This window comes from Numida meleagris, chromosome 5 (genome assembly GCF_002078875.1).
Source record: "Numida meleagris isolate 19003 breed g44 Domestic line chromosome 5, NumMel1.0, whole genome shotgun sequence".
NCBI lineage: Eukaryota > Metazoa > Chordata > Aves > Galliformes > Numididae > Numida > Numida meleagris.
This window is the reverse complement of record NC_034413.1, coordinates 3,760,460-3,774,792: the sequence shown is the minus strand read 5'-3', so window position 1 is coordinate 3,774,792 and position 14,333 is coordinate 3,760,460. Positions and strand designations below refer to the sequence as shown.

At 43.4% G+C, this 14,333-nt stretch overlaps 1 protein-coding gene across 1 annotated transcript; it reads left to right on the top strand.

Annotated features, from left to right (window-relative positions):
- GPR26 (G protein-coupled receptor 26) lies at nucleotides 615–14,333 on the top strand. The gene is made up of 3 exons (XM_021399667.1): nucleotides 615–1,747; nucleotides 6,881–6,994; nucleotides 14,065–14,333. The coding sequence occupies exons 1-3, from the start codon at nucleotides 1,080–1,082 to the stop codon at nucleotides 14,294–14,296; spliced, it is 1,014 nt and encodes a 337-aa protein (XP_021255342.1). The 5' UTR covers nucleotides 615–1,079; the 3' UTR covers nucleotides 14,297–14,333.

Sequence of the window (14,333 nt, the reverse complement as noted above, 5' to 3'; positions counted from 1 at the left end):
TGCGCAGAGTACACCACGACAGGAAGACAATTGTATAAAAGGACCGTATGCTAGTTCAAACCTCGCGGCAATTGGCGGAACATAGATTCCCTTGTCGCCCAGCGCTGCATTGCCTCTTTGTTCTTTGCTCATTATAATTAATAAATTTGATAATTGAAACCTCAAATCTTAGTCCATTATTCTATCAATAACACCTACTTTTAAAGGAAGAGAGAAGGTTTTCCTCCTTCACATCGTGGTTGGATGCAGAGGACTCTAAATTGTTCTGGTAACCTAATGACAGCTCCAGAGAAGTAGCAGAATACATCCATTTCCCCATCTTTCCGAGCACAGAAAAGAATTCCCCTGCCCTAGCAGAGGGCAGGCAGCAACTGTGAAAGTGATGCACTGAAATGCAGGAAACTCAGTGTAGTGCAGGAATTCGGTTACATGGCTGTTTGCAAATTAATGGCTAAATCAATTAAATAAAAGCATGGGATTTCTCTTGAGGAAAGTCTAGTCACAATTGCAAGGAGAAGGGGAGGGGTTGTGGAGTGGGGATGACATAATCACATTTGCGAATCACCAGCAGTGTGCATGCTTTAATCCATTAATGGGGTTTTTATCTGTGATCATAAAAAGCAGGTTACATTCAGCCTGGAAGGGAGTGAGGGTTGGAGGAGAGGGGAGGGGAGAGCAAGAGAGAGAGAAAGCGAGAGAGAAAGAGAGCGCAATTTGCTCAGTGAATTGCTTGCAAGCTTTGGGCTGATAATTAGGGATCTCAGGGGTGCAATTTCTCAGAATAACCTGCTCGCCTTTGGATGGACCGAATGGAGACAGTGGTTCAGTCCTGCTGATATTTTTAAAGCCCTCCTCGCAGTTTGATGGGCATTCCCAGTGCTTTTGTGCACGTCTCGGAGAGCGTTGACGTGGAAAGGAGCAGCAAGGAGGGGGAGGTTGGAGAAAAAAAACTGCAGCTCTTCTAAAAATACGGAGGGCATGCGAGAGTGCGAGCAGGCTGGGAAGGAGGGCGAGGGGAGAGCACCTCGCACCATGGTCCCTGGACACTCGGAGATGTCCCTCCTGTGACTGGATGCACCATGAGCATCTGGGAGGTGATCCTGGCTTTCGTGGTGGTGGTGCTGATGCTCGTGGCCCTGCTGGCCAACGTGCTGGTGCTGATGTGCTTCTTGTACAGCGCCGACATCCGCAAGCAGGTCCCGGGATTGTTCATCCTCAACCTCACCTTCTGCAACCTGTTGATGACCGTCTCCAGCATGCCCCTGACCTTGGCTGGGATCATTTACAAGAGGCAACCGGGAGGAGATCAGATCTGCCACGTTGTGGGCTTCCTGGAGACTTTCCTCACCACGAACTCCATGTTGAGCATGGCAGCGTTGAGCATTGACAGGTGGATTGCCGTGGTCTTCCCTCTAAGTTACCACTCCAAAATGAGGTACAGAGATGCTGCTCTCATCCTGAGCTACACGTGGTTACACTCCGTGTCGTTCCCCATAGTGGCAGCGTCTCTCTCCTGGGTGGGTTTCCATCACCTCTATGCCTCCTGCACCCTGTACAACAAGAGACCAGAGGATAGGACACAGTTTGTGATTTTCACTGGGGTCTTTCACACCCTCAGCTTCCTCCTCTCCCTTGTAGTCCTGTGTTTCACTTATCTCAAAGTGCTGAAGGTGGCACGGTTCCACTGTAAGCGGATTGACGTGATCACTATGCAGACCCTGGTGCTGCTTGTGGACATCCATCCCAGGTAGGTACCTGCCTGTGTGCTCAGCAAGAAAGAATATTGGCTGCAGAGGAAGTGAGGACCGGGCTTAGTGTTATGTTAAATGCAGTCTGAGCGGTGTCACAGCAGGGAGGGATCGGGAGGGGGAGAAAACAAGCATCCTTCCTGCTGGTGTCTGTTCTGCACGTTGCTTTGTACTTGTGTTCGTGTTTTTCCGGCTGCAGAAACAAGTCTTCTTTCTTAGGAGCTTGTTTTGGGAGGGAGAGCAAAGAAACAAGCAGTTTTGGCTGGGCATGCGTATCCCTTTGAGACAGTGATCAGACCACTGCTCTTTGTCTCAGAAGGTGGATTTAGCGATTGACAGATTCACGGGTTTTAGCACTGACAGCCCGAAACACTGTGAGTCTCGCTGAGAGGGAGCACATGTCCGTGGCTCAGAGCTGAGAAGGAAGGGGAACTGGGGCACTCGCTGCTCCTCCAGCTGTGTCCATGTTGCTGTGCTCTCTGTAAGTTTATCTTTCCCTAAGGCAGTATCATAAGGGAATAACATCTGCTAAATATGTATGCTTGAATGCCTGTTTTTAAATCCCACCGAGAGACTTCAGTAGCAATGTTAATATGACAAGTGAGGGGTGTAGAAAGCTCATTGCTAATGAGAGTCCTTAAGCAAGAGAACTGTTAGGAGAAAAGTCTCCAGGGACTGGGAGAAGAATGGCAAGCACCGAGCAGGCATGGATATGTGTTGGGAAGCTGTGCAAAAGTCCCTTCAGAAAAGATGCACAAGCTATAAATCTTTCATAAATAGGACACGTCTGGGTCTGGAAGGGAAGCAGATTTGGCTGGGGAAGGAAGGGTGGGAGAGACCTTTTCCCGGTCATTAAAGGGAGCAGAACTGTACAGCTGAAAGAGAGAAAGGCTTGCTGGATGGAAGCCCCGGGACTTGGGGACGGTGAGAAGGCAGCAACAGGACAAGAGCAATCTGCCTGGGAAAGGGGGAAATTAGAAAGCAATCCACAAAGCTGCGGCAGGATGCAGTGGGATGGAGCGGCTGATGGACCACAGTAGGCTCAGGGCTTGGAGGCTCTGATGAGCCAGGGCAGATAGGTTAAGGACCAGCTGGAACTAGGACAAGGTGGCAAAGCCAGAGGGTGAGCTCTGGGCAGGGGAAACATGGGATATGGTTCACAGAGCATGGTGGTGATGAGTTGATGGTTGGACTTGGTGATCTTAGTGGTCTTTTGCAACCTCAATGAGCCTATGATTCTATAGTTCTGTGAAACCAGGGGTGCTGGTTGTAGTGTGGGAAGAAATGGGCCCAGTTTGCTTAGAGTTTAGCTTAGAGGAGAAGTGTAACTGGGGCAGGTGATTGGGAAGGAAAGGCTTCAGTGGATTCACCTGGAGAAAAGGGGAGAAGGTGGTCTGGCTACAGAGGGTGACAGAGAAGCTGTGAAGGATGCACGTGCTGCCTGGGAGACTGTCAGGTACTGAGTCTTAAAGTTCACACTGTCAGACTGAAGGGAAGAGAAGCGTCTTTCAGCAAGCTGCTGGCAGCTGGCAGTGCAGGCAGGTGTCTGATACAGGGAAGAACAGTGGAAAGCCACGAGCAGATGAGGAGGGTCGTCCCATAGCAGCATCCCACCTTGCCGTTCTCCACAGGCTGGAGGCAAGCAACATCTTGTATTGCAGCCAGCCACAGGAGTGGAAGGAAGCACATGTGGCTGTCCTCAAAACGAGGTCAGAGCTCGGGGATTCCTTAGCCTGAGGCAAAGAAGTCTGAAAGGATCAGGGCAGGACAGTGCTGTGTCAGAGGAACAGAAACATTTGCCTAAAATTCTCCAGTTAAGCTGTCTGATCCGTGTCTTGACCACAAATGTGGAGCAGAACTTTGGGTGAGCCCTGTTCCTGCTTTTGAGAAACACATGTATAAATCTTCCCTTATCCACCAAGTCACTGATTGGAAAAAACAGCCTCCTACTCCATGTGCTGTCTGGTTTGCTAAACTGTACCCCAGTCATTCTTAATTCCTGCTGTGGGATGCAGCGGCCACTCGCAGGGCAGTGCTGTAGACGTGCTGGGGCTGTTTGAAATAGCAGTCCTTACACCTAATGCTTAAAGTATGGCTGGATTGTACAGAAAAGCTTAGAAAAAGGGCAAAAATCACAGCAGCATTCTCCTCCTCTGCATTTTTTCTTGTCTGAGTTAACTTGAAGGTATTCCTGTATTTCTTAACCCTCTCACAGAAGGGCAGGTTCGTGGGGCTGTGGGCATCGTACCTCTTCTTTGGAGGAGGCAGAGTTGTTCGGGCACTCTGCTGCCAGTAACCTCTGTTGCTGCTATTTAGCTCTTGCATCAGGACATTCGCTAGGAAAGAGGAGTTTTGATTTCTCTAGGCTACAGCAGCGATGGCTGATCCCAACCTGTGGTGGTGCTGTCCTATCAGTGACAGCTGCAGCAGCTGTAGGGTCAGATCTTAGACCCTACACAGAGGCTCTTCACTAAGTGATCTGCACTGAGTTATATAAGTGGCACGTGTACAGGAATGTTTAGCGTTTGCGATAGTACCCGACTGTGTAACATGGGTGCTGGGAGGGTGTACATGAGAGGCCAAAGTTTGCAGTTCCAGCTTAGACTACCCCTGGCTTTTCTATGGTCTAGTTTCAACGATGAGAAATACGTACAGACAATTTTCTGCTCCTCGTGACTCAGAATCCACCCGCCAGGGGGTCTGGGACAGGCATTACGACAGATGGCTTTATTACCTGTGACTTGGAGAGACACAAGTGATCTTCTGAAGATCATTTGAGATGAGTACGAAGGAAATCTCTAAATACCGCACCGAATCGTGTGAATGTTTAGGGCACACGTCCTTTCAAGTTAGCTTCGGTGTTTTTACTGGGCACTGCTTTCTCTTGACTTTGTTCCCAGGACTGAGCTATCTGAGTTAGTGCGAGAGGCTTGGGCACGAATTCTCTTAAGTGCTTAACTCGTGTATTTCTCAACCAAAATTATCTGTAATCTTTTTAGTGGATCCAGCTCTTAAAGATAGCGGATCTCAAGGTTCAGTATCTCATAAGCTTTGTTTAAAATACCAAACCTTCAAAGGGATATATCTCAGATTTTCCAGGATATTAAAACCTTTGAATGAAAGCTTAGTCAACAATCCAGTTCTATTACCAGTGTCACCACTGGAACCTGGGTTTATGTTCTTATCTAGCTGCATGAAAGAGTGCACAAAAGCAAAACACCCATCTGAGCACATGATCTATACAAAGGAATGAGATAAAATATTTTTATTTGTGATGTGGTATTTACTAGCTACATCTGGAAATGCTGAACAAAAGAAATCAGTCGAAGTCTTCAGGACTTCCCACGTCATGCATGAGCTCCTGGAGTCAAAAACAGGGTTGTATATACCCTTTGTATATACCAGTTAACATGTGGGGAGATATAACGGAGGGAACTATTGGAGACAAGAAATACCCCTCCCCACCCTAACAGCATCCTAATTGAAATAGCTTTGGATATTTTCTTGCTATACTGACGCATGCTTGGGATACTATGAGTCTCAGTGCAGGTCTTAAGTGAAGCCGCTGAACCTCTAAGATCCTCTGTTTGCACCTACAAGTACTTCAAGTTCTCCAGCTCCTGCAGAACTGGAAGCATAGGTTCCCTCAAACAGGTGGATTTCTTTTTTTACTGCTCAGCTGTCATTTTGAGCTGCCTACAACTCAGACGTAGAACATGTGACACTGTTGGATGTGTTTTAGTTCTACTTAGGCATATTCTTTAAGAGCAAGGCAATTTGTTATTTCTTTTGTTCACTTTTCCATCATGGCAGCTGCTCTGGGAAGTGGATGCAGGAGTGTAAATAAAAAGGAAAAAATGAAACAGGGTTTTTTTTTTTTTTTTAGCCCAATCAGTTCTAATGTTATCTTCTGTCTGACACAGATAGCACCAAAGCACCTTGAGATCCTCAGGATACAACGTGTGCTTAGATGTTGATGAGACAGTTACAGCAAATAACTCACAGGTGCCATCATAAACCACACAGCTATTAACATAGGCGAGCGTGGAACCTGACATTGAGCCATCAATTACAAATTTACAATAAAACCAGAGGGAGACCAGCTCCAAGCTGTTATAACGTGCAGTGCATGGGCCAGACCACTGGGTTCATCCCAAACACGTGGTTACTTTGCCACAAGACCCGTGCAGTGAGCCCACAGGCAGCAACACTCCTACGTGCCCAGAGAGGGCTTTTGGCAAGGAGCCTAGCTTTGGTTACATCCTTTCCCAAAGGGAATGTGTTGGCAGACTCACCAGTTCAGGTACAGATGGCTCTGGGAGGTACAACCTGTGCTTCCAAGCCCACAGAAACACCTGGAGAACCACAGACACATCCCTGGGCTTCACCCAGCCAGCACAGAAGTTTCACAAGCAGATAAAGATGGAAAAATCAGAGCAGGTCTAATCGATGTCTGGTTGAAAATGAGGCTGGTTTGAGCCTCAGAGTCAGAACATCTCAACTTTTCAGATTTGTTGTATAATTCCTGGCTTTGCAAAGTGCTCAACACGTGCACAACCTGTCGCGAGATTTATGGCTGCACCGTTCACAGCTACTAGATATAATGATTGCTCCAGTGTTGGGCTGAATGTTTAGAGGATGTTTTTCCTGTAATGATTTCATTGTGTTTTATTGCTTACCTCTCTGGGCAGTTTCTCCTATCCATGATATATGGTTGTTTGAGTTGCCTTTCCTAGGGAAGCACGATGCTGCCTATCCCACTCTGTTACTTTCTAAACCTTTGAATATCACGAGGAAAACTCAAATACAGCTTGCAGTGATTCAGAAAGGAGATGCAGCTGGATTCAAGGCTGAATGCCACCAGCCTGTCCATACATAAAATGATATAATGATGTGCATGTGCAGATAAGTGTATATACACGCATTTCTCGGTAACTGGTTTTGGAAGGTAAGATTGTGTAAAGCATTAATACTCACTGTTCTCCTATGGAAATGCAACACATTGGATACTGGGTTATGTGAAAGCAGCACGTACTGGAAGAACTGATTTCAGTTATTCCAGAAGTATAGCTGCTAAAGTCTGCTACCTGATATTATGATTCATCTTCTTGTTTGTGTTGAATGTCACACAGCGTAAGAGAGCGTTGTCTAGAAGAGCAGAAGAGACGGAGGCAACGAGCAACAAAGAAAATAAGTACTTTCATTGGTACCTTTATACTTTGTTTTGCACCTTATGTTATCACAAGGTAAGCAAGAACATATGTACTGAAAATACTGTGAAGATGAACTCTTAACTCAGAAAAGCAGGGCACCGAACCAGAAACTGGTGCAAGTCCCCTATGAAAGTTCTGTGCTGTGTTTCAGCTACCAGAGATTCTATTTGCTGAGCCAACCACATTACCTATAATGTCACAGCACTTCCAGTACAATCCCTCTGTAGTCTGTGGGCCAAATCCCATCCAGTGAGCCAAATCAGTGGGTGGGTCTCATGGGAAGGACTAAGGAGTTGAGTCCCCAGGTGCCAGGTGATGTTGTGGTCAATTTCTGAGATGAAGAATTTACCTACACCTCAGACTACCTCTGTGGCCTGTGGGGTGAGCCAACCCACAGGGTAGGACGCTAGTCTGAATAGGTCAGGATGGAGAACTCTGATTGAACAAGACTTGGATGAGGTGAGAACATGGCCTATGGACTTAAACAGCAGCTTTCTTGGACAGAGTTCTTGGTCATAAATGTCAAATATCAAAGCTAGTCTGGCTTACAGCTAAAGAAAATCTTGCGATTTATGGTCAGATGTCCCTATTTATCTAGCAGCTTATTTCTGAAAATGGCTCCTGTGGGAAACACAAAAGTACTCCTGTGAAACAAAATTATTGAAAAGCAAGTATATCTGGATTAGTGTTATCAAGTTGTTGGAAGGAAATTTACAACTTGCGCTCATTATTAAAACTCTGGAAAAACTGAAATGCTGCTATGCAGAGCAGAGAAAGAAAAAGATATGTATACCTAAAGCATCACCTATTCCAGCATTACTGGAAAGAAATTACTGGGACTGATGTCAGTCAAATAAAGAAATGCCAAAAAAACCCACACTGAAAAACCTGAATTAAGACTCAGTGTAAGTGGGCAATAGAAAAACCCGTTTTTCCAACACAGTATAATATCCTGAATTTCTGTTTCTAACAAAACAATTAACAAGCGGTCTTGTAGTCTCTTGTTAGAAAGGAAAACCTGCATGCCACATTAATTTTATGTTCGTGATAATAACAGCTAATTGATCTGTGCTAATAACTTGTGACAATGTTGGGAATACATTTGTTATGGAATTTCTTTCCATCTTTACTTCGCAGTGGCAAAGAGACTATGCCCTGTGCTCTGAAAGGGTATGAAAGGATTTATAATTATAGGCACTTAGCCTTAACTCTCAGGCTATAAGATATTAGGGTATGTCTTGCTGCAAGTGGTTAAATTTCATTTTATACTGGCTGTGTGGAGCTAATGAAAATCATCTCAGGCATCGAATAGCTCACGGCTCAGCCCCAATGACACCGAGTGCTCGAGCCAGGGCTGTCAGAAGGATTTCTCTGCTCCTCGCAGCTCAGCCCAGCATTCAGTCACCACCTCCCTGCTTCCACAGAGCTCCGAGGCAATTTGTGCGCTCCTAATCCTGAAGTACTAAAAGGGGGGGGGTTAGAAAAAATCCTCAGCCTACCTGCTTCAGTCCTTACAAAGGTCACTAAATATTCGCTCAAGTCTTCAGACCGTGGAGGACTGATAGCTTTTCTGCAGGGGGTGACCAGAAGAGTTGAGGCATAGGGTCCCAACGGCACAGAGATGCTTTGCACCATGATATATGGAGGGGTATTTAAGGACGCCTTCTGCACGTGGCTGAGATGTCAAACGTAGGGGGATGAGGAGGCTTAATTATGTAAGCAAGTATTACTTTCTGGACTAAATCCAAAGTGTCTTGCACTTCACAAGATGGGGAAATCAGTCACTGTTCAAGGCAGTGAACAGAAGATAGCTGATGAAGTGTATTATTCCCACGTGAACAGGAGGCTCTAATTGGCACAATACCTCCATTAAACATGCTCTAAACCAGCTGATGATTTGAGGCCTCCAAACAGGCAGGTATTGGGTTACACTATGACATCTTTCTGCTTCCACACCAAAAGCCAGCAGTTGTCTGCAGCACCCATGAGCCAGGGAAGGAGCCATGCCTAGAGCTTCAGCTGGTCAAATGCCTCTCTGTGTCAACCAGTCTTTCAGCTTACATCAGAGTGAAGACCAGATTAGTCACCCTTTTGTCAAAGAAATGTCCATTTAATTAGTTCAGTGGCTGGCTTTAAGTAGTATATCTAGACAATCCTATTCTTGATTCAGTGTCTTCATGTACCAGATGTATGTTGAATATTCATAGATACAGCTGGTTGCTTGGTTTGGAAAAATGCTATTACAATGCACTTCTTCTTTTGCTATATATATCATTATGTGATTGAAAACAGTATTGAAAACTTGTCTTCTCCAAGCTTCTTCATAAGGAAAATCAAAAGAAGTTGTACTATTTTCTAATATTTGTGTCCAGCTCCACACTTTTCAGACAAATACAGAACTTTGCTCCCATAATTTAATAAATGCTGTCAATTTGTGGGGAAATTGGCCCTAAATTAAAAATTCTGAAGTAATATCAGAAAGAATTGTGCAGTCCCAAGCCCTCTTGTTAAGGAGAAGAATAGTGGAAGAGGTGGAAGACTGAAATTCTTTTGCATCATCTCTGGGGAATGGGACAAACAAAATGCATTTTTACATTGGTTGGGTGCCCTCTGCATACAAATCCTGCTTGGGCAGACAGGCAAACTCACAGAGGAGTTCTGATCTATGTTCTTGCTTGTCTGCATATAAATGCAAAATTTTCCTAAGCAACCGTAGGCTGACATATCCGAAGGCCTCCTAGGCTCCATTTGGCATAGGGTGGAGGGGTAGGAAGAGAGATAAGAGCCTTAAGTTTTGCCAGGGGAGGTTCAGGTTGGATAGTAGGGAAGAAAATATTACTTCTCAGAAAAAGTGAGAACACTGATGATCGTGTTCAGCTTACTCATCATCACAAAAGAAAAGACCAAGGTAAAATTCTGATACTATGAGTCCTGTGTGAAATAAATAAAATCAGATTTGGTAACAAGCAGAACTGTTAGGATTATAAGCTTAAGGGGTCAATCCAAATTCCTGAATTCCTGCTCAGTTTCACCTCTGAACAAGACATAATCGCTTGTTTGAGGCTCTCTCGTCTATTCAGAGTTTTCTCCATAACTCAGTTAATTTCTCAAGGGGAGGCAATGCACAGGAGAGATGCTGCCATTATACTACCCACCCAGATAGACAGATACATGTCCAGTAAAATGTTTTACTAACATGATAAACTGCACGTGTATGTAAGGCATTTTCACTCAGTGTTATCTGCCTAAGAGATCAAGGTCTTACTCTTCTAGGTGACATTCTTGTTTCTTTACTGAAAGTGAAATAAAATAATTGGATTTCCACTTGCCACCAACTGCACTACGGAATTATGTTTCTACGATATTAAAAAAAAAATATCATGGCAAAACAGTTTATAGTTTTGAAGTGCAGGAATTGAGTATCAGACAGTAGAAGAGTGGCTTTTGAAAGCAAGTTAGGGAATTATGTAGCCAACGCTGTAGAATTTAATTTACAGGTAGCACTGCAATATTAATGCTCCTTCACTGAAAACGTCTTCCTGGCTGAAATGTTTCATGAAAATTGAAGCTATGCATATAATTTCCCTCATTAATGAGAAACAAAACCCACTTTCAAAGGCAATAAGGTATATGATATGACTTGAAAGACATTTAATTGTTTCTACATGAAATAGAATTGCGTGTCTTGGGGTTTATCTGCAGTTGTTTGTTGCTATGTATCTGCAAATGTAATTTACTATCAAAAATAATACACAGAAATGGCAAGATCTGTAAATGTCAAGGACACAAGGAAATAATTAAAGAAAATATTATAGATTCTGTTGATAAAAGTGTTGGCTTTTTAATTGGCCAGTCACTGAAAGCAGAATTTGTAAGTTCAGATTAACAACCCTGTAGCATCCGTGTGATGTGCTTTAAATGGAGATTGTTAACAGCTCATAGAACTTGGTGACAGAGGCTCAGACACAAATTTGTCATACCTTGATCATTCAAGGCATCCCCTGCACTTAATTAAACTTAATCAAATTCAATATCTGCAAAACATCTGACAAAAGTAAATCAACCACACTGAATTCAAGACGATAAAATTTAAAATGCAAAGAAGTCATTAAATACATGAAGAAGGATGGCTCACAGTAGATTACAGAGTAAGTATGACTCAGTAGAAGATTAATATCCAAATATTCAGATCTCATTTTAGAACATATTTACATGGGTGTCACAGCTACATTTTCTTATATGACAGAATACACCAGACCAGACCTCCAGCAGCTAGAGTAGAAGGTAATTTTGTCTGACTTTGGATGCTGCTTTGTAAAAAAGATGTTTACCATGAGTTAGGAGAGGCTGGAAGAACAGCATTTACTTAGGCAGGACAAAAGGAGAGAAAAATGATACAGGTGGTAATTCTATGGGATCTCAAGAGCAGCTCACAGTGATGAGCTGCGTCAAATTCTCAAGCATTTTCATATCATACAGCCTGGTCACCTCAAATGCCTTACATGCCCATGAGCCTGTAACCCAGTAGTTTTTGGGCGTTTCTCTTTTCATATACATAATCCTTTCAGCCCTTGACTCCACTGAAGCACAAATGATCTCCGTGGAGAACAGCACATGAATGCAGAACAATTCTGAAATGGCCATTCAGCTCAGTAAAGATATAAAGAACCTGAAAATAATTTGTTCTTTGATAACAGGACATATTAATGTAAAGATGTTATTTGTGACAGGAGGAGATTTCTCTCTGAAACATAGTGGTTATCAATGACTAATGCTTAATTATTTGACAGTGAAATTAGGAGCATATAACATGAATTGTCAAACTTCAGCTAGTGTCCTTTATCTCATAATTCCATCAAATGATTCATTTAATACAGCTCAGGCTTGCACCGCATGCTGTTGCAATGTATGCAAATGGATGCCAAAGAAGTGCACCGTTTCAAGATGACAAAGAGGTCCTTGTAAGTAAGAATTTGCAAGAGCAGAAGAAACTCTTAGAGCAGTAGCTATCCAAGCACCCCTGAGCAGTGGGATGTTTCGAGCACTACTGCCACGCTGTACCAAATTCAGGCTCCTGAGCCCCACTGTCATGCTCCAGTGACTAGACCATGCCATCTGCCAGTGCTATTTTAAACAACAAAATGCAGGGAAACTTTATGGAATGCAAGCAAAATGACCAAGGAAATCCTTATTTCTAAACTGCTTGGAAATGCTAACAGTGTTGGTGTTGATGCTGTAGGAGTCACATTTGAGAATGCTCCTTGGAAATTGTCCTTTGTCTAGAGAAATGTTAGCAACTGAAGATCTTTCCAGGCAGGTTCAAAAGTGCCTGTGTCTGAAGATAGTTGTCAGCAAAGACCTCATTTGCCATTGCATAGTAGGGCTCTCTCTAGCAGCACACGTGCCCTTTGGAATCATTCTCCTCTAGAAAAATCAATAGTTTCTGAACAGCTGTAGAGACATATTGAACAAAGCTGCCCTTCAGTGTTGCTGAAAGACAAGGGAAAATAATATCTTGTGGAGTTATCAATATTGCACTGTCAAAAACACTGGAGGTCTCAGAACAAAGTGAACTGTCTGTGCTGGGGTGTGAGGAGCATATAAAGGTCTTCTCCCCCTCCCTCCCTTCGCAGTGGCTTACAAATTTTGGTGGGCTAGATTTATTGCAAAAGTATGTTTAGCCTTCGAATTGACTGGTTTTAAAAGTTAAGATTAATTGTGCCATTTATTCATGAGTAATTTTCCTTCCCTGTGTGCTTCACCTATAACACAGTCAAACTGTTCAAAGGCGTCACACTCCAGGACCTGGACTTTTTATGAAGGCTAAGTGGCACTGCAAGATGGTTTCTCAGATACTCCAAAGGGGACCTTGAAGGATGACTTTGGACCAGATGTTGGATTTTTAGATATAAGTGTAGGGAGATAGGACTCCCACTAAACCAAGCGATGACATTCAGTGTCCTGATCTCAAACTTTGGTGCTCTAAATTTTTGCAACAATAGTTAGGAAATTATGCTGGGCTACACAGAAATATATATATATATATTACAATATTTGCTATTAAATGTGCTGTGCAGAATGGATTCAGTGGTGCCGTTAAGTGAGAAGGTCATCAGGAAATGTTCTTGGGGAAAGTTATATTCCTTTCATATCCTTTAGAGTTTTCTCAAGTCTACGATGAGCTTTAGCTGCCAAAAACATGATCTTATGGCATGCACTACGAGAAGAATGTACACACACACAAAAAAAACACTAAATAGCAACAACAACAAAAAGAAATATCAACTATAAAACTTAGCTTTCTAACATGAGATGTTATTAGGACTGAAAACCCTAGAGTAATCAGAGAAAGTAACATGCATTATTAGTATGGACAAATTTTGGCACAGAGAATAAAACCATAATGGCTGGGGATACGTCATGCAGTGTCTACTTGTAGACATTTCTTGGAAGCAGAAAATTTTCCAGAAAGTGTTAACCTGTTTACCTCAGAGTATTTACGATCCTAAACACAATATCCACTACAGAGAAAAGAGAATAATGAGGGCAACATTACTGTACCATGTACAGTGTGAGCTGACCCTTTATCAAGAATCTTGCTCATTTGGGTCATCAAGAGAAGTTCAAAATCCAGCACTACATAGAGAGTTGGACTCAACTGTTAGTCTCCAAAGGTGTCTTGCAATAACAAATAAATAGGCTCGTTTATAGTTTGCCTAATTTTCTGCTGGAGCTATTGTACTTTGCATGCAATTGTCCAACAGATTTGAGGCAAAGATATTAAGAATCTTTCAGGAAGCAACACACCCAAGGCCCAATTCCAGCTTCAGTAAGCATACATTCAAATGTATGAAGTGAAGGATGCCTTGAAGTTTACAGTTCAAGATGCCCCAACAGGAGCTGTGTAATCCCATTTTGGGGAAACAGACCCCAAGCTTACTATTGCAGTCACAAAAATGCGTGCATTCACATTTTCATGAGTATGGCTTTTTTCCTACCCTTTTGTCTTCTTGCAAGTGCCCAGGAATTTGGGGAGGGGTGTGTCATTGACTTCTCATAGTGCTGCTGGAATACTCACTCTTTCAACCTTCCTCTTCCCACAGACTTGTTGAATTATCCTCTGTGATCCCCATCAATTCCCACTGGGGAATTATCTCCAAGTGCTTAGCTTACAGCAAAGTTGTTTCAGACCCTTTTGTGTACTCTTTGCTACGGAATCAGTACAAGAAGACGTGGAAGGACATCATAAACAAGATCCTCAAAAGGAGCTCCATCAACTCCTCCGCCCTCACAAGCGAGTCACACAATCGAAATATACTGCAGCTGAATGAATGAGGAGCCTTCCTTATGGGTACGGGATCTTCCAGAAGCG

Bases quoted from the DNA above. Each gene is read 5' to 3' on its own strand.
- GPR26 (XM_021399667.1), top strand. From the start codon at position 1,080: ATGAGCATCTGGGAGGTGATCCTGGCTTTCGTGGTGGTGGTGCTGATG. The intron at 1,748-6,880 runs GTAGGTACCTGC...AATGTCACACAG, and splicing joins CTTGTGGACATCCATCCCAG to CGTAAGAGAGCGTTGTCTAG. The intron at 6,995-14,064 runs GTAAGCAAGAAC...CTCTTCCCACAG, and splicing joins GCACCTTATGTTATCACAAG to ACTTGTTGAATTATCCTCTG.